At 31.2% G+C, this 24792-nt stretch overlaps 1 protein-coding gene across 2 annotated transcripts; it reads left to right on the top strand.

Annotated features, from left to right (window-relative positions):
- The first annotated feature begins 159 nt into the window (after window positions 1-159).
- Window positions 160-24470, top strand: csw (protein tyrosine phosphatase non-receptor type corkscrew). 2 transcript variants are annotated; one of them, XM_070638209.1, is made up of 8 exons: window positions 160-380; window positions 2177-2364; window positions 2592-2727; window positions 17731-17893; window positions 18630-18963; window positions 19705-20728; window positions 21433-21620; window positions 23336-24470. In XM_070638209.1, exons 1-8 carry the CDS (start codon window positions 367-369, stop codon window positions 23383-23385), a joined length of 2097 nt encoding a protein of 698 aa, XP_070494310.1. In that variant the 5' UTR covers window positions 160-366; the 3' UTR covers window positions 23386-24470. The 2 variants fall into 2 exon arrangements, with proteins under 2 accessions (XP_070494310.1, XP_070494309.1); XM_070638208.1 differs by lacking the exons at window positions 160-380; window positions 2177-2364; window positions 2592-2727 and adding an exon at window positions 13165-14460.
- The last annotated feature ends 322 nt before the right edge of the window (window positions 24471-24792 follow it).

The raw sequence follows: 24792 nt of genomic DNA on the forward strand, positions 1-24792 counted from the left end.
AATGCAAATTAAAAAGGAATTATGAATCAAAACAGATCATAGCATGTCACGTTTTCGTTAAAAAATTAAAAACAAAATTCCGATAGTCAACACAGTTTTTAACGGCCATAAATCATTCAAAGTTACTTCCAATTTCGGTCCTGCTTATTATTTTCTGTGTAAAGTAAGAAAATTAGTGTTTAAAAAATTAAAAAAGAATTTCCTTGTGATTTAATCATTTACGGTAACAAAAAGATATTAAAGTGCTTATAGATACATAATGAATTAATGAATTTAATGTGAAAAATTGAGTGTGAAGTAAATTTTAAGATTTTACTGCAATTTTTTGTAATAAAAATCTGCAGACCCACTGCAAATTAGTTAAAAATGTCAACTCGAAGGTAAATTTAAATGATGTTTAATGGATATATTAAATTACAGTCGAATGTTATACTGTACTTTTGTGTAAAATGAGAAAAAATTAGTGAGTGAAAAAATGTGCATTTTTTTGGACGTAAAGGCAACAACAAAAATTTTTCCTCATCGTAGTCTAGTCGTCTTTTTTTGCACGATTTATCACAATAGAACATGAGAGATTAAGCTTTAAAGTCATACGAAAAATGTCATGAAATTAAAAACATTAAATAAACTTCCAGAAAATTATACGGCCATTAATCTGTGGATATGTGCACGACACTTTGACCCAATTTTCATTTTCATCTGCCTTGCATCCCCATCTACTCTATATTGTTACTATATATATCGTCCTTCATGACATGACCCCAATTAAACATCCGAAAAACGAATAAAAAATGCAAGTTTATTCCATAATCAGTTACTTAATATTAAATTTGATAAGATAATGCAAGTCGAAAAGCTTTAAATTTCTTTTTAATTAGCCATACTGTTGCTGTGTGATGCCGTTATTTACGTAAATTGTATTTTGAACATATGAACTCTCTCTCACAGTACTCAACATAACATATATATGTTTTTCTATCGTGCATAACAACCATAGCTATATGTGTGCACTTTTTCAAGGTAAAGCATTTTGTGTAATAAAAATCAATGTAAGGAGTAAATTTGAAAATTTGAAGGCCATCGATGCAACAGCTGCTTCGTTCATTGCATATAGAAATTTTATATATTCTCAATTTACTGGATGTATGCTCTCCACATAGTATTTGATTTCTTTTTCGTTTTTTTTTTTTAATTCTAAAGAGTCACACAGATCCAATTCGATGGTTCTCACATCTCGTCTAATTACATTTTCTACGTTGTTGTTGTTGCTGCACGATGCCAAATGATGCCGTTTTCTTTTTTGCTATGTGATGCAAATGAAGTTTTTAGATTTCCCATTCAATTTCTATTCTATTTTTTTTCCCGCTGCTTTTTGTTGTTGTTGCTACATTTGTTATGAGATGAGGCAACTTACAAAAGGAAAATAAGAATAATAATAAATATACATGAAAAGCGTTTTTAGTTTCATTTTTTTTTATTGTACGCGAGATATAATTGGAACTTAAATGTGCTTTAATGTATGAAACATGAACAAGAATGCTCAGCTTTTTACATCTCGTTAAAATAAACTTTTTATGTTATTAGTTTTACTCATGATTTAGAGACTGGATTAATGAGAAATTGAGTAGGCTTTGTCTGTTTGATTTTAAGAGCAATAAACGCATTTTAAATCAGCTTTGAAATTTTAACGAACTTTCAAAAATTAAATTTTGTAATTTTTTAAAATTTTCTCCACTTCAAAAAGTTTTTTGCGAATTATTTAATGAGTTTTAGGAATTCTGACCTAATTTCTCGCCTTAATCATTCCTCAGAATAGCACAATATTCTTTGAAAACTTGAAAAATCTACATAATGATTAAATTAGCCTAAAAATTGTGAAAATGATTCAGATCACACTAGTCATGCATGTATATAATATGACTATTCAGAGAAAATGTCCAACAAAAACAGTATCTATGAATTAGTTTAGTTCATGCAGTATTATTGTCATCAATATAGCTTGTAATGAAGATGAAATAAATAAATGAAAATATGTATCAGCATGGGAGTGACACACAAAATTTTCTCACGATTTTTTATGTAAAGTGATTATATAGGAATGGTTAAAAATGGGCAATAAATCTCATAGACAGCATAAAACAGCACCATAAATCTTTTGTCTTTTTCTAATTTACAGATGGTTTCATCAAGGAATCTCGGGAGTTGAAGCCGAACAACTGCTCTTAGAGCGTGGCATGGATGGCTCGTTTTTAGCTCGATTATCGTCATCAAATCCCGGTGCATTTACATTATCCGTACGAAGAGGACAAGAAGTGACACATATTAAAATTCAAAACAATGGAGATTTTTTCGATCTTTATGGAGGTGAGTCTGACTCTCTTGTCGTCAATTTATTCATACACTCACAATTAATCAAATTCACAGCTTAAAGAATGAGTAAAAAAAAAACTACATTGTATGCCTTTTTGTTATTCTCTTATTTCATATTCATTTTCGTAAATGCCGCGATCTTTTTTTTTCTACTTCTTCAAATCTTGATGTCACTTCTCAACTGATTGTCCATTAAAATTAACGACCAAAAATATATATAGGCGAGAAATTTGCAACATTATCTGAGCTCGTTCAATATTACATGGAGAATCCGGGACAATTGAGGGAAAAGAAGACCGGCGCTATAATCGAACTAAAACAACCATTAAGCTGTGCAATTGAGCCAACGACAGAACGGTGAGTAATTTTTTTGTGAAAATTTTCCCAATGATTCTTAACATCGTGATGTGCATTTACATAAACATTTTTTATTATTATTACGATCATCGCTACCGATTGTCGTGGATTGTGTGTATAAAATATTAATTCTGTCTCCTTTGTTGCGAACATTATATTCGTGTATGAAACGATTATGTCCATTAAAATTTCTTTCAATTAAAATATTTCTCTATTCAACTCCCCCCAACGACTGCACTTTTTTTTGTGGATTCTTGTCACGCAATGGGATTTGTTTGTTCTATTCATTTATTGCTATTTTAAACGTAAATAGTTAAAAGCGTCTTCTCTTTTTTTTTGTCACCGTGTTGCGACCTTGACGATGAAATACAAGCTTTTTTTAAATGTCTGTACGAAACAATGAATGAGCTTGTAGTAAAGCTAATGAAATAATTGTCTTGAATTTTTTGAGGTTGAGGGATTAAAATGCAATATTTGGTTGAGATTTAGTAGTCAATTATGCAGTTGTTTATGTAATGTAATTTGTATTCTGGGGTATTAATTAATTAAAAGGCAATGAATACTAATTTGCGTGTCATCCTTAGTAAAATTTGCTTCAGTTCTGGTTACCTTAAGTTTCGTTCTTTGTACAAGTTGATTTCGGAAATGGTCGGTTGTAAGTCTTACCATTCTTAGTCTGATCGGGGGGTTGCCACCCTTCAGACAAGGTGACTTGGATCGGCTTTTACTCTATCCTTTAATCGACTTATCCCGGCATATAGTTCGGTCATCAGAGGTGTATTTAGCTAGATCAGGGAAAACCACGAGGTATACACTTGACATTTGGTCGGTTGACTCCGAAGCTTCGGCTTCCCAAATTCCCCACTAAAATCCACTAATATGAATGAATTCAAGCTTTATCTCATGATTTTTATTACGTAATAATTCTATTGACAATTCAATCGTACAGAAAGCAACTAAAACAACTTTCTACTCTGTTCAATTAAATAACAAACGACAGACAATTGTGAAGCATAATTCAATAGCAATTCAATAATCAAAAAACAATCGTTTAACTAAATGAGAAGCATAAGCCGTTGCACAACATTTGACGTCATTTGAATCTGTAGTTAGAAAGCTCCTGAATAACAATTTCTATGTCAATAATCTAAACAATTAAACAGCTATTATTGCTGATTCTTTTCTGCATTCTCAGCACTAAAACAAATTCTTTGTGAATCTTTTATAGAAAGTCATTGACTCAAAAAGTGAAATTTAAAATTCCAATTTGCTACAAATTAAATTTATTAGCTAGAGATTCTATCCAATACTGTCATTTATGTAACTAAAGCACGTACATTCAGGTTATTTAAAGACCAAGAAATTCCTAGAGTTAATCATATTGTTAAGCACAAAATTAATTATTAAAATATTCTGTTTAATTTATAATGCAATGATGGGATTGTTTTTTAGTGGATATTTCCTCATATACCGTCAGTAAATGACGCCTTTGTTCTGGTCGTTAAATTTATGAAGAGCTTTTCAGGTGATTGGGATGATTTAAAAGTCATAAATTATTTGGGGTCGTATAAGAACTCGTATTAACTGTTGTCAAGTTTTAATCGATATGCATCAATATATAATAATAATAATAATACGCGATGGTCGGTGAACTAGAGATACTGAGATCTTTCCTAGTATCAGTAGAATTTGTCTTTATTTGAGTTATTTAATTTCATAAAGAAATATTATGTCCTTACAAACAGATAACAGAACATAATGCTCTTAAGTATGCTTAGGTTCGAATCTGACATGCATCCTTTCAAATAACAAATCAATGCGGGACCTCCATCACATGATTTTTGCATGTACCGTGCCATGATATTAGTTCATATGAGAGTAACAATCAGCCGTCACGATACCGTCAGGGAAACTTCGTGTCTTACCGTTAATACGATGGCATAGCCGTACCTTAGCAAACATATTGCACTGTTCAGCTATGCTAGTGCCGTAATCCTGTTTAGTTCTTCAAGTTGACCTTTCAGTGTACCTAGTAACAACAATCTTGACAATCAAGATGCTGCAAAGAAGTCATTTAAATGCTAATATATCCTTATGTATAAAGCAAAGGTGACATATTCAGTGTCAAATGCTGCACTTCTTCCCCAAAATATAAACTAGGTTTATCAACGATAACCTTGGATGTACAACGTGTTGTCAATAAAACGTGACCAAGGATTGTGCCTGATGACTTATAAATTATATTTGACAACAAAATGCACTTCCGAAATATCATTTGAAGCTTCAAAAATTCTAACTGGAACTGACCAGTAGTCGAACGAGATAATAAACAATTCCAATAACTTGTTAAAACTAGAAACAACATTTACAATTTGACGAACTTTAAACTCGTTCTACGTATTTGAGACACAGGCACCACACTTAATATAATTACACCGACGAGAGATTCACTTCTAGAAATTAATATTCAAAAAGCTCTCAGTCAATGCTATGGAATGAGATTTTTCATACCTAGTGATAAAAAGTGCTTCCCTTTTTAATATTAAATTAAGTTAACATTTAATTATCAGTAAAATAGGCTTGTACAAGCAGGGTTGCAAAACAGGCATCGATAAAAACCGTACACTTTGTATGGTTTTTGTTACTTTTATTAAGAAATTGTACGGTTTTTGTCTGTGCCTATGTACGCAGGGTTGCAAAACAGGTGCCTGTGACAGCCGAAAACCGTACAAATTCTTGATAATTTTATATGGTTTTTTCTACAAAGCCACACAAATTATCAAGAATTTGTACGGTTTTTGCCTGTGACAGGTGCCTGTTTTGCAACTCTGCGTACAAGCCATCCATTTTATCACAAATACATGATGCGCAAAGATGAATCTCTTTTCTTGTTAACAATGATAATAATGAGCATTTCATGAAAAAAATTATAATCATTTATGCAAATTAGCACAAATTTCATCATAATAAATTAATAGATGTATTGTAGACTTTTTATTCAAACAATTTTCAACGCTCGAGCCATTGTAATTACACAAATCATCAACTATCATTTATTATAATGTACATTAAATGTTCAATTTTGTACGTGTCTTTTCATTGACGAGTGTGTGGCACACGATAGAGATTTACAATGACAATGATGAGATGAAAGTGATCTCTCTATAAACGCGTCATTGATGCTTAATTGATGAATTTTTTGCTGAATGTCAAGTAGAATAATGATTGAAAATTATAGATAGGAACTGAAATAGTCATTAGCACAAAAAAATATTGAATAATAATTAATTGGCACAACTTTTTTTTAATGAGTCTGATCTGTAATTATTATGTATGTATCTTTAATTAAGTCCCTAATTTATTGACAAAGAGAAATGTACTTCCGAATTTATAATTGGACATGATGTACAGGAATGGCAAGTTGTATGAAATATTATGCAAGTTGTGGGAGGATGGCTGTAGACGACAACTTTCTTTAAGCTTGTAATTTATGTGATTTTGGATTTGTAATATTGTCGACAATTAATGAGATTATTCTGCCTGCAGCTTTACTCATCCTTAATAATCGTCTTTCACTTTCTATGTCTAATGTCTGAGAAAAACTCTAACTTGATCTAGAGAAAGTCGCAACCTTCTTAGCTAACCTTAAAACATATGATCACAAAAACAAAAAAAGCATTCAAAAAGTGTAGGCGAAATTTCTCTTTAAAAATGCACACGGATTATTGCACCGTTAGAACTGCCTACACTAGCTTTATTCGACATTCATCGAATTTGTATGATGCATATGATTACTCAATAAATTAAGGTCTATTGTTGTTATGAATTTTGGTGCGAATTCACGTGAAGCACACTATTTTTGTAATAAAATGTAATTTGGATATTCAAGTACGTAAGATTTGAATTGAAGGGAACAACAGTGCTTTATTGTTGATGTGCCGACTAATTAACTGGCTTGATATTGTGCCGGTGGCTTTGGATTAATTGGCGCCAAAAGTTGTTTTCACATTTTGCTAGTCCTTTAGGAAGGTTTAGTTCTACTTTTAAGACTATCAATTCAAGTTTTTGAATCTTAAACTAAAATTAAGTGCCATGACCTCCATTTCATGACAAATATGACAGATATATAAAAATAAATAATAAATTTTACTTATTTTGCAACGCAAATCTAAACGAGACTGTAATGCGTCATTTGTTGGTGATAAAATTTAATTTAAAGGGGTCATTAATATATGATCATTACTTAGCAGTAGATTTTTAGTAGCATCACGTAGTCACTTAACTAATTTGTAAAACTAACTCAATAAGATGATTTGGATGATTCGTTGTTGCTACTTATAACACTCGTAATACAACGATTGACATCTTGTGAATTACATAGCTTGATCATGTTATTATCTGATGCAATACATCAATGTTTGTTTGATTGAACGATTAACTATCTGATGAGCGCAATCAGTGACCTTATCATTTTTATTTTTAAATTATCATAACTGATTGTAATCAATAGATCATGTTCAGTGATTGTAATTAGTTAATCAGAGTGACACCAGGGTCACGACACAGTTTGTTCTTGGAAGTGACTTTGACCTCACTGGATCTTGTTATTTGTTCGGGAAAGTAACTTTTACCTTACTGGATCTTGATTTTAGTTCGTATAAGTGACTTTGACCTTACTGGATCATGTTATTTGATTGAGAAAGTAACTTTTAACCTTACTGGATCTTACTTTAGTTCGTGGAAATGACTTTGGACTTTCTGGATCAGCAAAGTCATTTCTAAGTCAGGTCAAAATCACTTTCACGAACTAAAAACAAGTCACGCCGGGTATTGTATTGGGTCACGCCGTGTATTGTATTAGGTCACGTCGTGTATTGTATTGGGTCACGCCGTGTATTGTATTGGGTCACGCCGTGTATTGTATTTGGTCAAACCAGGTAATGTGTCTGATCATGCTCATTGCCTGTTAGGGAATGTATGTTTGATTGTACAGTTTGAGAACACAGTTTGAGCAACACTGCTTTAGGATATCAAGACTCTGATCATGCTCATTGCCTGTTAGGGAATGTATGTTTGATTGAACGATTAACTATCTCTACATTAAACCATACACTAATACCAACCATCAAAACTCATTATGAAGACATATCTTCAAACAAACCGCTTCTCCAAATCCCCTAATCTACATACTTAATACAAACAATTCATCATTTCCTCTTGCTCCACCAATATTCTAATGAATAAAAAGCTACATATTTACTGTTTACCTTTCATAATAGTACAAGACTTTGGAACATGTCACCACCCATATGCAAGTTCAATAACAACGATAGTGACAATGAATTTTGTCAATAATTTGTCTTATTAATTTACTATCGTTCATACACACCTAAACTGTGAAAATGTGAAAGGGAAATATGTGAAAAGGATATCAGAATTGAATATGGTTATAATGTGGGAATCAATGCATGACTAGATGAAAAGAATGAACGGAATTTTGATCTATTATTTGAATTAATTCTAAGGGATTTTTGTCAAGCGAAGATCCAAAGAAAACAAAATTTCACAAAAATTAAAATGTATTAAATTATGCGATTTAAAGAAACCTGAAAATGAGTTTTTATGTTAATTTCTTTTGATTCCTTCTTTTCCACGATACATATTTTTTTGATATCAACACGACTAAGTCGCAAATACAGAAACATTTTTTTTGGGTCTTCATGCCATAAGAAGCAAAAAAAAAAATAATATTTTTAAGATCTCTTAAAAGTTTAATGGGTTCTTAAAGTCGATGGACCTAACATGGAATTCTTTCTTTCTGTCTATGTATTGTCGTCATCATCATCATCATTATCGTCAATGAAATTTTATTTTATGAATAAAAGAATTTAAAATTGAACATTTTGTATGATCGAACAGAGCGCATCTGTTTTGTGTATGATCAAATGAGATACTCACCGGTATACTGCCGAGGAAAATAATTTTTTATTATTTAAGATTAGATTTATAATCATACAGAGCTTGACTGTGACTATTAATTAAATTCCCTTTGAGTCAAAGGTCGATGGATTAAATTTTTATAGACAATTTGTCGATGTTTAGGCTTTTATCAATGTATAAACAATCTTGATTCAATCAGTAGGGATAGAATTCCTGTGTAATATAGAATATGGCAAAATGGAGTTAAAAATTGGCTTCTAAAAGCCATTCTTAGTTAATCTACACCTTAGTGAAATAAGCAGCGATCAGTCGACCACATGTCTATGAAACTTTATATAAAATGCCAAGTTTATAACTAGACATGCGGTCGACTATTTTTTCAAATTGTTCCACTCGTTAGAGAAACTTTGGGCGAATATTTTTGACTAGAGCTGTGGCAAAGTCTGTGCTAGGATTCAGTACTTAAGCTTCACTTATTAAATTCGATTTATTAGAAGAAGACGTTTGTGATTTTCTAATGATTTTAACAAAATTTACTTTTTGTAATAAATTAACGACGCCTTTCTAATAGGAATCGAACCCACAGGTCTGTAAAAGTGCTACGTTAGCCTTACGGCTAACATTTTGTTTACAAGAAGCCTTTCTTTTGCTTCGACTGATTCGCCTACATATAAACCTAAATCTGAACTTGCCTCAAATGTCTTATTGAAAACTATAAAGCTTCACCATCCAAGTACCTCTAATTCTCTAATGTTATCAAAAGAATTCATCATAAAATCTGAGTTCGCCAATGAACGGAAAATTTCCATCCTTATAAATTATTATTCATTCAAAAATAATTTAAATAGTAAACAATCTGGAATTTTGTAAATAGTCAACCAGTCAAACTAACAGTATTAATCGATTACTCCAACAAAATAAAACACAAAACAAAATTCTTAAAAAAATCAATTGACTTACGTTGTTTACACAAAATATTTCATGTGGGTGGACAAGAGAGTCACATTGATTTCTGATGAAGAAGAAGAGAATCATCATCTTTCGTGGTATTGATGAACATTTTGACGTTGATATATATCACATTCTTAACCGGCGAATTTTTTTTTTTTTTATATATTTTGAATACTTTTTTCTTCATTATTGAACGGAGGCGATACACTTGAAAGAACAAACAAGACTTCTCTCAGTCTCTTTTTTTTTGAATCAAATAAGAATAAGTCACGATGAAATAAAACAGAACTTTTTTATTGTCATGGTGCTTTCGCTTGTATGATACTACACGTTGTTGACTGTTCCGAATATGAAGAAATGAATGAAAATGTTTTTTTTTTCTCAACAACAAGGGGACAATATAGTGGAAAAACTTATAGTAAGGTAATTATGGATGTGGGCCGTATTGAAACCAGATAGAATTAAGTTTTCATTCATAACTCAAACGCTATAAGGTAGCTTATAATTGAGATAAGATAGATTTTTTTTATGGAAATTGGAGGAACAAAGCATGTGAAATATAAATAGAAGCATTCCAATTTCAAACATGTTTTATAGCTGTTTTTAAGGTAATAAGTAATTACTCAATATTAGTTATCGAAATTAGATAACAATCGGTACTTTAAAGGCAAAAACAGATGTTATTTTTTGTGAATATTTTTTAGATAATTGAAGACAATTATTGGACTTCGTTCAAGTTGCCACAGAAACGAAACAAAGCCACTTAAATTTTCATTTTAAAAAGTTTTTAAAATATCCTGAATTATTATTGAGTATTGATTTTGACGTGGGCTCATAAACTTTTAAGGTTCCTTTAAATTTTGTCTTTGAGGGTGACACAAATTGAAGGAATGAACGGACAATGAGCAACATCATGAGCATGCTCATTAAATTGAACTTGCTCAATTATTCAGATTGAGTATATTCATGAGCACTGTTATTTAGATAAGTATACTCATTGTCTGTTAGGGGCGCTGGTTCCTGAAGTTGGTTTTGATTACGACAGTCATTCGCTATCTATGCCAGGACCCTTAAATACGTGAATTAATCTCAAGGAATCGAATAAAAAGTCCAAATTCGCCTTGAAGGCCGGTATCTCATGGCACACCTCCTGCTAATATTAGTCCGTATTAGTATATCCTATAGTAAATATAGATTATGGCAAATTCTAAGTGAATTATGAGAAACCTGTTCCAGCTTTACTCAATTTTAACTCATTTTGGATAATTTGATAAATTTTGAATTTTCAAATTCCAAAACCAACAACAGTGTCATCATTTAAGTACAACTCCTCCACCTGTCAAAACATTGATTAAATAAAATAATCATAAACGCCTTCTAGAAACTTTGTTTTAAAAAAAAGTCGATTTATAGCTTTTTGATGCATCCGTTTGATTGAATATCTAAATGAATTCCATCCAGAAAAAAATAATCAATAAATAACACTGTAGCTCATTAAATCTCCATTATTCCCGCATTACCTCATTTTCATATGGCATATAAAATTAAAAACAATTTTTTTTCGCAAAATTTAAATAATTATATTGCTCACTCTGTTTACTCAACTGTAATCTATTGATAGTGCAGTTCACATGTTTTTATTAAATACCTGAGTATAAGCCTGTCATCGTCGGCAATTCAATTAAAATTGAAAATTGATTGAACTTAACATTTTAAAAACAAAAATTTATATATAATTTAAAGTGATAACTTGGCTGCTTCTAACCGCAAAGTCGAGGAATTAAGGCAACAAGTTTTGGTTTTTTTCTTATTCATTCATGAATATTTTTCCACTTTACGTTGCCTGAAATAAAACTAAAATACAAAAAAAAAAAAAGTTTTCCAAAATATAAAAATGTTCGCGTGCACTAGAATAGTAGTGTGATTGATTGCTTCTTTATGTGTTTCTTTTATTGCTATAGCTGAATTAGTTTTGTGGGGTAATAAAATAATATTTTGACAGGAAATTCCTTGTAAATAAAGGAAGAATTGACATAAACTTTTTTGTTAAATAGGAAATAAATCAGCAGTAATGCATAATGGCATTCTTATCATGCCTTCAAATTAAATATTTTTTATTATGTAAATTACAAAATAATAATAATAATTCAATTCAGAACGTGCGTTTTTTGTCACATTGAAACCTGTTGATTAACGATTAGTCTCTCTCACACTTTTAATTTTACTCACTGTCAACAGAGAGACTTGATACTTTTTTTATACTCATAATATCCCTCCTACTATCATCATTAACCGTCATCATCATCACTGTTAGTTAGTTTACAATATGCATAACGCACAACTCTTATACAATATGTGCTAATGTATAGTTTTCATTGCTTGTTTTACACACAAAATGATCTGATACACGACGTAATAGTTACAATGAGTTCTATGAATCAACTATTAATCTCACAGAATAGTATATTGTTTTAAATATTAATTTTTGTATTGTGCATTATTTAACAAATGAGTCATGACATATGAACAACATCGCACGTATTAAATACAGTTTTTTAATAACTAAATTTTGTAAAGAAATCGTTCCAAAGTGATGAGGAAATCGGGAAAGTTTATTTAGAATTTTTGTCGCCGTATGCTTATATTTTCCAAATAATCTGCTCCACTGATTGTAGTTGAGCAAAAGAAGAAAACTAGTTTTAAGCATGTGCTTGTTGTAGAGCGATTTTAATGACCTTTTATAATGAATATTCTTAATTTTATGCAGCAATGTTTGATATTTTAGATGCTATTTGGTTTTTGATTATGTCTAGACTTAATTTGAGTGGCGCAATATGGGTAATCTCATTTTTCGTCCTGAAAATGCGAACAAAACTGCCAACAAAGTGTCATCGAAACAATTTCTTATCATTTTGGTGCTCTGTCATCAACACGTCGATACTTCGGTTCTCTATTCCCTTTGCTAGGTCGTTCGGTACAAGCCTTGGCCAGATTCCAGGAAAAAATGGCTTAATCACTATTGTACACTACCCAGAGAGCCCTTGGCACTAGCTTAATGATATATTTTGAGATTGGATTGAATTTAGGTTGGGTTGATTCTAAACTCCTCCGTCCATGAATACTTCCATTGGTGTTTTGCCGGAGAATCTGAGAGAATCTACAAAACAGCATTCTTTTAGATAAAAATTTTCAAACAATCTATTTTCCTAACTAGACTTTGGGAAATCACAGCTTTAGAAGCATTAACTCACGTTTCTCTTCAAAGCTTAACTGAGCATGATTTCTAGTAATCTCATCTACACACACGCAGGTGCTGAGAGGAAATAAAAAAGTTGTATTATCTTTTGTGCGCACACAACTGGAGAAAAAAATAAATACTTTAAATTTTATCGATCATTCATGTCTCCATGTGTATTATAAAAAAAAAAAAATAAAACAAAACTCACGAAAACTTGAGTAAATTGCCGCTGTGCTGACAAACGACAAAGAGCGAAAGGAAAAAAAAAGTAAGAAATATATTTCAGAACCTCTCAGTCGATCGTCAAAATTAGCGTGAGTAGGATCGGGAAAAAATAAGCTTAAAAAAATATAATTAAAGGAAAAAGTTCTAAGGACAAAAAAGGAATCAAATTTTAGCATTTGTCTGTGAAAATTTTTCTGAGTCATTAAAGTTTTAATAAACAAAATTATAATAAATTGAAAAGAAAATTAACTTTTTTTAACGTCGCGAAGTAAAAAAAAAAATTAATAATAATAAAAAAAAATTACATTTTAAACTTTCCGCATGGTTTATTGTTAATGATGATGATGGCGATTATTAAATTGAATTTTTAACGCCAACACGATAAAATTTCGGTAAACTAGAGACGAAAAACTATAAAAACATATTAAAAAAAAAGTCTATAAGTTTTTGCCAGCATTGCGAGAGTGAGAATTAAAGTAAATTGTAACTCGACTTGCTGTAGATTAAGACGTAGAAATCGAAATTCTATATGAGAATTTATTAAATTGTCGTAGGAGTTGAACAAAAAAGAGACATTAAATGAATCAAGCATATTTACAGTGAATTTTTGTGTAAATTCAGCGAAAACATAAAAAACAAGACTTGACAAATTTCTATAGAAAAGAAGTATGAAGTAAGCAGGTGGACCAGCAGAACTCATTCATTCGTAATTTCCTGTGGTCACAGTGACTTTGTTGTTGGTGTTTGTTTTTTATTTTTGCGGAGAAATTATTTCCTTTCCTGTAATTTCACGTTGAAGACTGCATTAATATAAGAAGTAAAAAAAAAAAATACACAAAAATGTTGAAGAAGTATGCAATGAAAGTAAGCAACACATTCAATACAATGAATTATATTCGACCGACAAAAAGTAACAGATCATCAACAAGTGATGATGGTGGTGATAGTAGCAGATGCTCATCAGTTGAATGCGATAGCAATTACGATCAAAATGAATTAAATCGTAATTTATTTATTGAAAATTATCTTATTGGACGTGGATCGACACCGCATGGTAGATCAGTTAGTCTGTCAATTGCTGATGATGTCTTGAAAGATGTACCAATGAAACGAAATAATCGTAGAAAATCACTCATCGAGAAGCGCGATGAACGACTGAAAATTAATCGTAATTATTTTCATAATGATAAATTAAGTGACAGTAAAACAGATCGTGCCATACTCAGACATAAAATGCCTTATGAAAGTCATGGTGATGAATATTTCAATAACTTTTGTGATTTGGATGATGAAAAAAGTCTCGGCTGTGATATAATTGAGACATCAGCACCAACATTAAGGAAAATAAATAATTGTATAAGGGAGTTTGCTGATTACGAGTTGAGTATTGTCCTATCTACAATTTACATGATAAATTTAAACGATCTTTAAGTTATAATAAATCGCGGAGCTTCTGTTGATCTGTTGAGTGCACCTTATGTGTATAAAAAAACATATTTACTTCCATCTCTCTTGTATTTATTTTAAAATTTTGCTCTCATACCTTGCAATCACGCTTCACGTGATTTATTACCAATACCTGTGAGTTCATCCATTGCAATTTGCACGACACTCGACGAGCAGTCAGCTTATTAGTCAATTTAAAGCTACCTAACAAGTTGTAATGTAAATATTTTTTACCAAAAATGTAGAAAAAGAGATGAAGTTGAGAAAATGTTTGTGTCAAGCTAAGGTTAAGTTGAGTTGAGACGCATTATTTGCTAGAATTAAAGTTAGGATTTAAGTGATGTCAAGAGAAGTAATTTGTATTACTAAAACTTACATATTGCATGCATGTGTTTTTAAAGTGAGGGTAAATAACCGATTTACAGAATTAAATAATCAGGCATGCTGTTTGTAATTTTTAGCTATTAAATTATTGAGATACTCACCACTATACTACCGAGGAAAATCAGGCATTTGCTTGTATTACAAATAAGACCCTATTAAGCTTTTGGCTGCATGTGTTAAAGGAGTAGACGCTATTTTAGAATTGCTAGATCTGAATAGTGTGCGATTCGTTTTCTTGAGACTAAATAGGATTAGGGAGCATGGAGGGTCTCTTTTTATGGGCTGGAAGGGTTAAGAAATGGAATTTTGTAACTTAAAGGTGATAAGATTCTAAAAATTCGTGTTTTTGCATAACATAATATGTTAACGTCCCAGTAAGCAAACTCTAACTTCCCAAAAAAATTGACCAAGCCATGCGTCCTACCAAAAACCAACCAAGTGCTCAAACCTTGATTTTAAGTGACTCTGAAGGACTGATTTCCACAATCCACAAAGCGTTTCTAATCATTTTCATATTTAAATATTTAATTCTCGTGTAACGACTACAATAAAGTCGTATGTCTATTCAGTCAAAGCGCTTACATTTATCGCTCACTGCTTGTGATTTCACAAAGAAATATAAGAATGTACAGTATACATAAAGTCACTTAAGATGGGAATATTGCGCGATACTCTTTATTTTTTCATCTTTACACATTTTTTTTATGGTAATTTTATTTATTAGCAACTCTTAATTTTATCCATTTTCGTCTGTCAAGTGCAAAGTAGTGAAATAATTTCATAGGTATTCTCTGTGCTACTTAGATCCATGCCGTTGTGTAAAGTGCTAGTTTTTTAAAAGCTTCAAAAAAATAAATTTACATGAAAATAAATGAGGAATAAAAGTGAACGTATTATGTGAAGTAATAAAAAATAAATATCAGATGATCTAGCTTATAGCTAGACACTTAACTGGTTTCGAAATGTTTTTATTATTTCTGCATACAACAAAAAAAAAGAAACAACTTTTGATACGCATGTATGTCTTCTTTGTTGTTGTTTGATATCGGCTTGTATGATAAGAGGAGAACTCGCCGGATGGCTATTTTTTTGTGAATTAACACTTCCTAAAAATAAAAAAAAAATTGACAATGTGGCGAGAATGATCAACAGATTATTTAGCGGATATTCTTGAGAATTACTTGGAAATTCGTGAATTATGAATATAAATATTCGGTCGGCAAAAATGATGAGTAATGTGTTTATGGATTCAATTAGAAAACTCTCTGTCTCGAAAAGACATTTAATGCAATTAAGGTTCGCGTCAAGTAGATCCCAATCTTCATCAAGTAACATCCACCTACCTCATAAAAAACTAACTCCCTCAAGTTCTAAATTGATTTTCTTTGTGTTATTAAGTTTCAATCACAGATAGAATCAGACATAGAGACGAAAGTTCAATAAACTAGAAATCGAAATACTTTTTTCTAATGTAATGTTCGCATAAATCATTGCAATCTATTGTCAAGATCGAATTTTTTTTATTTTATTTTCTTTCATGTATTAATTCCTGAAATGAATAAGATTGCAATTTAATGTAGATATAAATTATTTTCTCATTTTCTCCTGACTCGATCTAAAATTTCATATAAAAAAGATCTAATAATTAAGTTATATGCAGAGTTGGTGATATGGATTTGAGAATGCAGGGGTTCTCAAACTGTAAAAAATATGGAGTACGAAAAGCTTATTTACTTACTTCGCTGGTTGTACAGATCAAGTGTGATCCATGGTCAGTGCCTGAATCAGGCTACCGCTTGCCCGAATAGCACTAATCGGGTATTAGATCCAAAATTCAACACCAAAACGTCGTGACTCTGACTTGACATCCGATTCTGCTTTAGTCTGATACCATGCCAGAGCCACGCCGACCTCATGGTAAAGTTTGGATCGATTAACCAACTTGCAACTAGTTTATTAAATCGCAATCGCTTGACTTCCTTTCCCCTCTTCAAATGTAGCAAGTTCATGAGCCCCAATCTAAGTTCTGATCCCACATGTGCAGTCTATCCTGATTCGACTCAAATGCATTAAGCATTTCCCCAACTCAACTTTCCTAAGCACATGCTAAGCTAACAACACTGCATATTTCTATTCTATTTCACCTTACAATCAATTCTCACGTTTAACTTGAATTTAAATGACGAGTACAAATGAAATATAGTAGAAAGAGACTCTACGGAGGGGATTTTTTATATTTTTTTCTCTCATTTGCCATTAAAATGCATCATAGAGTGAATTTATTTAACTTTTTTTTCATTTTCAATTCAGTACTCGTAGTGAAAACATATTAATTAAAATAAAACTGTTGTCGTGTATATTTAGTATCTCTTTTTTTGGGATTTTTGGTTCTATGTTGTCGAGTTATTCGACATAAAAACAGCGAAAACGACGTCGACGAGGGCAAAAATAAGAGCTACTGTATCGAGGGAGACAGATAAATTATTGTAAATTAATTATTGTGTTATTTAGACCTCTTTTGAACTATTCTTGTTATGTGACTAAAATGATGTTTACTTGACTACATGCTAGTCATGTTCTTATCATTTTTTGAGAGACTTTCATGCATATTTTGTCCTTTTAATAGTCAACCCATTGCTAGTAAACACATTAAATTCCAATCGTAAAAAATATAATCCCAACGATATTGATATCCTTGATACTTTCTACTTCCATTATCTGACATAACATTGAATATTCAATTTTTATTGATCAACTAAAAATTGTAAACAAAATTCCAGTTATTAACAAGGTATTATCTGTATTTGTATCATTCATAGGTGGTTTCACGGTAATTTATCAGGACGTGATGCTGAAAAATTAATTCTCGAACGTGGACGTAACGGATCATTTTTGGTACGTGAATCTCAATCAAAGCCGGGAGATTATGTCTTGTCAGTTAGAAACGACGATAAAGTAACGCATGTGATGATTCGATGGCAGGTGAGTGCGGAAATTCCGCGAATACTATAATAAGTCACATTGTTTTAATTAATACAATTATGGAAAATTGGAAGGTATTTTGTGAAATTGGGGATTCAATTTCTTCATATTGTTTGCTTGTTAAGCTGATAATTGGATGGATTACAATAATTAACAGTTTTTTGGACTTCTTAAAATAGATTTGGGTAATTTTTGTGGAATGATTTATTGGACAACCTTGAAAATCATGAGCGTAGCCATTTGGGTTATAATTGGATTCATCGAAATCCAGTAAACGTGATCATCCTTAGACATTTAATTATAATTCTATATAGACTTTTTTGATACTATAGTTCCGCATAAAAATAGAATTTTGAATTCTTAATTAATTCTACTAGATTTAACCAGCTTCGTCTTGAATGCTAATGTAAACCGCTTTTAATACATGTGCTTGGATCAAAGACTTCTAGAGCATACAAGACAATACATTCAATGCGACTAAAGACTTCATTCGGAATCCACAAGGATCTGAATCCATTTAGACATCCTCTGACCTTGCCATTTACGATTTAAAATCCACAGACTCTTTTCAAATGCGTCTCCAATAATTCACACAATTACCAAACTTTCCCATCCAATTCCGTTGTTGTTTTCAATCAAGCAAATAATAAACAACATCAAAAATCATTGATTCCAATCACGTACGCTTGCCTATTGTTTTTTTGACCAATATTAATAAATTTATTTATCATATCAGGACAACCGACATTACGACGTGGGCGGAGGTGAACAATTTTCAACATTAAGTGAACTAATCGAACATTATAAAAAGAATCCAATGGTCGAGACATCCGGAACAGTCGTAAAACTTCGTCATCCATTCAATGCGACAAGAATAACGGCGGCGAGTATTGATTCACGTGTTGAAATATTGCAAAGAGATCACGGGCCTGGATCATGTTTTGGTAAAGGAGGCTTCTGGGAAGAGTTTGAGTCATTACAACAACAAGAATGTCGACATTCTTTTTCGCGTCACGAGGGACAAAAGCCAGAGAATCGTAGCAAAAATCGATACAAAAATATTCTACCTTGTGAGTATCTACGACTTGCTTTCTCAATCTTTTTTTATTGCAAATGCATCTATGATTATTGTAAAAAAAAGTGTAGATATACAAACATATGAGGCATACAGGCAACAAATTGCATTATTTTTATGAAATACATTTCAATGTCAAGGTTGCTGTTGGATTTAGTTTTGTGCTATTGCACATTTTATTCAATTCCTTATTCGTCAGTCATAAAATTTTTTTGTTGCTGCCTTTTTTATTCCTAGCTTACTGAACTTATAGCACTTAAATATGATAATTAATTGATGGGAATCATTTATAAGGGAACTTACTTTATAGAAGCTAAAATGATTAGTTAACGTCTTCCTAATTACAGTAGACTTTAGTCGTGTCAATGAGTTTCCACCTTGCTAACTAATCGATGATAATTTCTAATGAATTTTTATCTCAATCAATCAGATATCTGACAACTTTATGTCTTTTATCGCTTGCGAAGTCAAGTTTTGGAAACTGGTTTTATTGTCTTAGGTTATGACTATTGAATACAAAGAAAAATTCATGCAAACCTTCAAAACTGATGATTTTTTAACCCGTAAATAAATATTTCTTTATCCTTGATAATATCTCTTGTGCATGCAATTCTGTCTCACTTGTTTGTGCATTTTATTACATTTTTCAACTTTAAATGTTATGTTAATTAATTTAAATTGCAAAATAACATCTAATAATCCATAATCTTTTTATTTTCTTTACAAAAAAATAAAGTCGATCATACGCGTGTAATACTGAGAGACGTAGACCAGCAACCTGGAGCAGATTATATTAATGCAAATTACATTAGACTAATGGATGGCGATCAAAATACAGACATAACCTCAATGGCATCTCTAGAGAATTTAAATTCATCTTATGCAACATTAAGTAATCATGGCAATGGTAAATGTGTCAATTGTCAACTATTGAATAAAATGTGCGTACAATGTGCCATTGATAATGGTAGTATGGCAAATAATAAGCATAAACGTACCGAATCATTAACATCAATTCGTACAAACTTTAGTTCACTATCGACAGCCGGTAGTGGTGGTAATTTAAAGAAAGGTGGTGATGAGTTTGTAAGTAAAACGTATATTGCAACTCAAGGATGTCTACCAAATACGATAGAAGACTTTTGGAATATGATATGGCAAGAGAATACACGTGTAATTGTTATGACAACAAAAGAAATTGAAAGAACAAAGAAAAAGTGTGAAAAGTATTGGCCGGATCCAGGTCAATCACAGCAATGGGGTTATGCGAAAGTGACATGTCTTAATGAGACATCGGCAAATGACTATACACTACGTGAAATGCTCTTCTCATGGCGTGGACGTGAAGAACGTAAAGTTTTTCAATATCACTTCCTCGTATGGCCAGATCATGGTGTTGCCGAACCCGGCTGTGTCCTAAACTTCCTACAAGACGTCAATGCAAGACAAGAACAATTGATAAGTGATGGCGTTAATCCAGGCAGTATATGTGTTCATTGTTCAGCCGGTATTGGACGAACGGGAACATTTATTGTGATAGACATGATTCTCGACCAAATCGATCGCGAAGGACTCGATTGTGAAATTGATATTCATCGAACAATCTTAATGGTGCGATCACAGCGATCCGGTATGGTGCAGACTGAAGCTCAATATAAATTTGTGTATTATGCCGTACAGCATTATATTCAGACAAGACTACAACGTAAGCGGGCTGAGCAAGCATCAATGCAAGTCGGACGAGAGTATACGAATATTAAGTATGTTGCATTTAATCACGAAATTTATGTTTAGTTTAACGTTATTTTAAGTCATTAATACTAGTATTAGCAAATAAAGTAGTTAAAATAAATATTGATGATGATGGCATTTTTTTAAAGGTCTGTCTCTAGCTCATTAATAAAGAGTCATATCCCAATAAATTCATTAATTTATACAAGGAAAATAAATGTAATTAGCAGCATACATGATATTCTTTGTCACCCTGTCACCACGCTTTGTTTTTTTATTTATTATTATCGACTACGACCTCAAACTTGAGCATGCAAGTGACATTTTAAGCTTTCCTGTTGTATCGTTTGTGTCTCGATAACTCTGCATACATTAGTCTCTAGTCACGCTTAGAATTTCCAATTTTTATATTTTTTTGTCTTAAATTGCAGCATTATGCATGATTTTTGATCGGTTCTAAAATAGAGAAATGACCTCGACTTTAAATGCCTGACTCGTCACGCGGAAGCATTTAATGTTGTCATGATCGATGAAATGTGAATGAAATTTTAATGCCATTTTTTTTTTTTTAATTTTCTTTCTCTATAATAACTTTGCTGCTATTGCTATATTTGCATTAATATATTTTTTTTTATAATAATAAAATGGCAATTCTATTCATTCTTATTAGTTATTTCAATAATTTCCTATAATTCTTCTTTTTTTTTTTTGTATCATTATATTTTCATATCAGGTATGACGATGTTCGTAGTCCATTGCCTCAACTAAACCAAATGAGTTTATACAACAATAATAATAATAACTCAACTAGCAGTAACATATACCAGCAATCATCGAGTATAATTGAACCATTACCATTTCATCATCGAGTAGTTCCGATTCCTCCTTCGCGACAACTCATCTCTGATTTCAATTCATCAGGTATTTAATTACGTTTTTAATATATTCTATTTCAATTACATTTCCTAAACATCTAAATTTGTGACAAAGATAGTTCTAATGTTTCCTTGTTGTGCATGCAGTGGTGCGCAACCTTTTATTTTTCGTGGCACATCTTGGGCCTCGACCGAAACCGCACACAGCATACAAATCATGGAATTTCCAAAAAAATGTTGTCGTCACACTAAAGTGTCGCACCACACTGGTTGCCACCACTGTTGTAATGACTCATGTTAAATATTGAAATATGAGACGCAATTTTCTACACAAAACTGATATCTCACATGAAGGAACAAACATTAATAGTTGTAAATTTCCACTGCGTGTGATTTATTAGTTTCCAGAAGAAATAGCAATCAAAATAACTAATTAGTCATTTAGCTATTTAGTCTGTGAGAACTTAAGGCTAATTGCATATTTTTCATTTGAATTTTCCATAAATTGCTGTTAAATTACTTCAATTTGCAGCTATTGCATTAAGGAATCAAATAGAAAACTTAATTACATTGGAATATTGCAGATTAACAATGAAAGTTTTGGAATCTGTAGACTAGGAAAATTTGATTCAAAAAATTCTGATTCCCGATCTTACTGACTAATGCTAAATCTTTGATTAGCTCTGGGGCTTCCCGAAGTCTCGATTTCGATGAATTTTTGAAATTGAGACTGCATAGGAATACTTCGAAGTTTCTCGGAAGTCTTGGTCTCGATCACGAGAAGGAGACTACCCATATATAGCAGTTTCCTTACATGATCTAAGCTTCTCACATTTTATTTCATCATAATTTTTACAGACTCGAATGAATCATCAGAATCAGGAACGTCTGATGACTAATTCAGCCAAATATAGATTATAATGCAAATGCATGTGACATAAATTCAGGCTGCTGATAATTATTCATCTCATGATAAACATGATTCATAAGCAGGCTTTTTGTTGGGGATTTTCATGTATTTTATTCTTTTAATGTTTCCATTGTTATTGCTTATATTAAGAATTATTTAAAATTGTTATGTCAGTAAGCTTCAAAGTGTTCCTTCAAAAATGTAAATATCTCAATTCTGATTCATGTCAGAAAGCTTCAAAGTGTTCTTTCAAAATTGTAAACAGTTCTATTCTGATTCATGCAGATTCAAAGCTAAAACCCAGATTCAAAGCTAAAACCTGAAGATTGTTAATAAAAATTGATCAATTTCACAATTTCTGAAATGTTGTTTCATTCAAAAATGTTTTTGGGATAAAAGGAATTAATTCGAGGTTTTGGTAACGGTGAATCTTGAAACCGAGACTGAGAAGTGCTGGTTTTGGTTTCGAAAATCATGATTTTCATTGAATTGTGCAATTTGTACTAAAATATTCAATGTTATTTTAGAAAGGTCATGGATCGCAATTGATCTGTACTAGCAATCAAGGAACTAAGCATGTATTTACTAGGGATTCCAAAATTTCCGTTCCCGTGAAATTTTGAGAATTGTTTCCATTCCCGGGAATTCCTGTTTTTGCAAACCGTAGTAAGTACTAAAATAGGATGATAAATCCTTAAAAGTCAATGAATTTCAAATTTATTCAACTTGGCAGGTGTCTCAAAAACCAAAATATTCCTTTATTTACCGTCACAATTAGAATCTTATTCGTCAATTAAATATACAAAAAAAAAAACAAATTTTAACAATTATCAAAACATTGTCCATTTCAGCTTATGAAAATTTGGATGGTATACCAACAAGACCACCCAGAAAATCTTGACATGTTAATGCATAAAGCGTTAATTTTTCATTCATAACGAGAAAGATTCATTTGCGAATATAATAAAAGTATAAAGTTGGAAGTTGACAAGCGATAGAAACACACAAAGATGAAGAATTTTTAAGTTGCACATAAACGGCTCGCCCGCGCGCTCCAAAATGAAACCAAAAAGAATTAAAATTTTTTTATATATTTTAATTAATTATTAAACATTTTTTTTATTATTGTTTGTAAGACTTTACATTTTTTTAAATTGTAATGTACACTAAAAGTGGTTCTGTTTTTAATTTTTAAAAACTTGATAAAAAATTATTCATTTTTGAAATTGAAAAAATATTTCTTTAATGACATTCTACATTCTGTCCTTTGTATGAGTGATGTGCTAAAATGTAATGAGATATAAAAATTTAAAAAATTTATTGAAAAAATTGATGATGATAAACTATGATTAGTAATGATGTAATTTAACCTTTTAGGCCTTTAATGAATTAATCTCTCAAATTTTTTTTGTACATGATTTATCTTACATCATTAAATAGTTTTTTTTTGTAAGTCATTATCATTCAAACACATTATCCACAACTTTTTACTTGTGATTTATTATTAAAAAAACATGTATGATTTTATATTATTATGACTTTTTCACTTTTTGAAAAAAAGAATAATTAAAGAAAAATTATGAAATTCTTTGCAACTCAATGCACGCAACATAAGTTTTTATTTTATGCACATTTTTTGGAGAAATTTATGCTTATTGGTATGTTCACTTGTGATAGGGATGAACATTGGGAGTTAGGATGGAATTAAGTCAAATGGAGTTTTGAGGAGGTTATTCAGTGTAGAGCTCGAAGTTGACTGGGATTTTGAATGGAAAAGTCAACTTTACTTAATGTAAAATTCAGAATTTTAAATTCTAGTCAATTTTTTCGAGTTCTTCATCAGATTATGGCATGAGCATGACTTTGGCATAAACTTGATTAAGTCACGCTTCTAACATCCTTTAAAATTGACCAAACTTTAAAAAAGTTTTTAAAAAATTCAATTTAAAATTTTAACCTGAAAACGTTTAAATTTAAATTTTCTAAGAAAGTTAGAATCGCAGGCAAAAGCTAAAAAGAAGTAAGATAGTATGGCTCAAGAAAATTGCCTATCTGAAAACTTACTAGTTTGCAAAATATTAGGAAATAAATTCGAAAGCTATAGAATTCTAATTATGGCTCAAGAAAAGCTTTTAGCTCTAAAATTTGCAAAATTTTGGCAGACAATCCTATTCTTCAAAAGTTATTTGAAAATCTCGAGGTTTGTCTAATTTAAACTCCACTTTGAGATACTATAAGCAAAATTATTAAAGAAATTAAATAGAAATTTGTCATTGTGCCATTTTGGAAATTTAAAAAAAAAGTTTTT

Source organism: Chironomus tepperi, unplaced genomic scaffold (assembly GCF_022539635.2).
Source record: "Chironomus tepperi strain 1889 unplaced genomic scaffold, CSIRO-AGI_Ctep_v1 contig_171, whole genome shotgun sequence".
Taxonomy (NCBI): Eukaryota; Metazoa; Arthropoda; class Insecta; order Diptera; family Chironomidae; genus Chironomus; species Chironomus tepperi.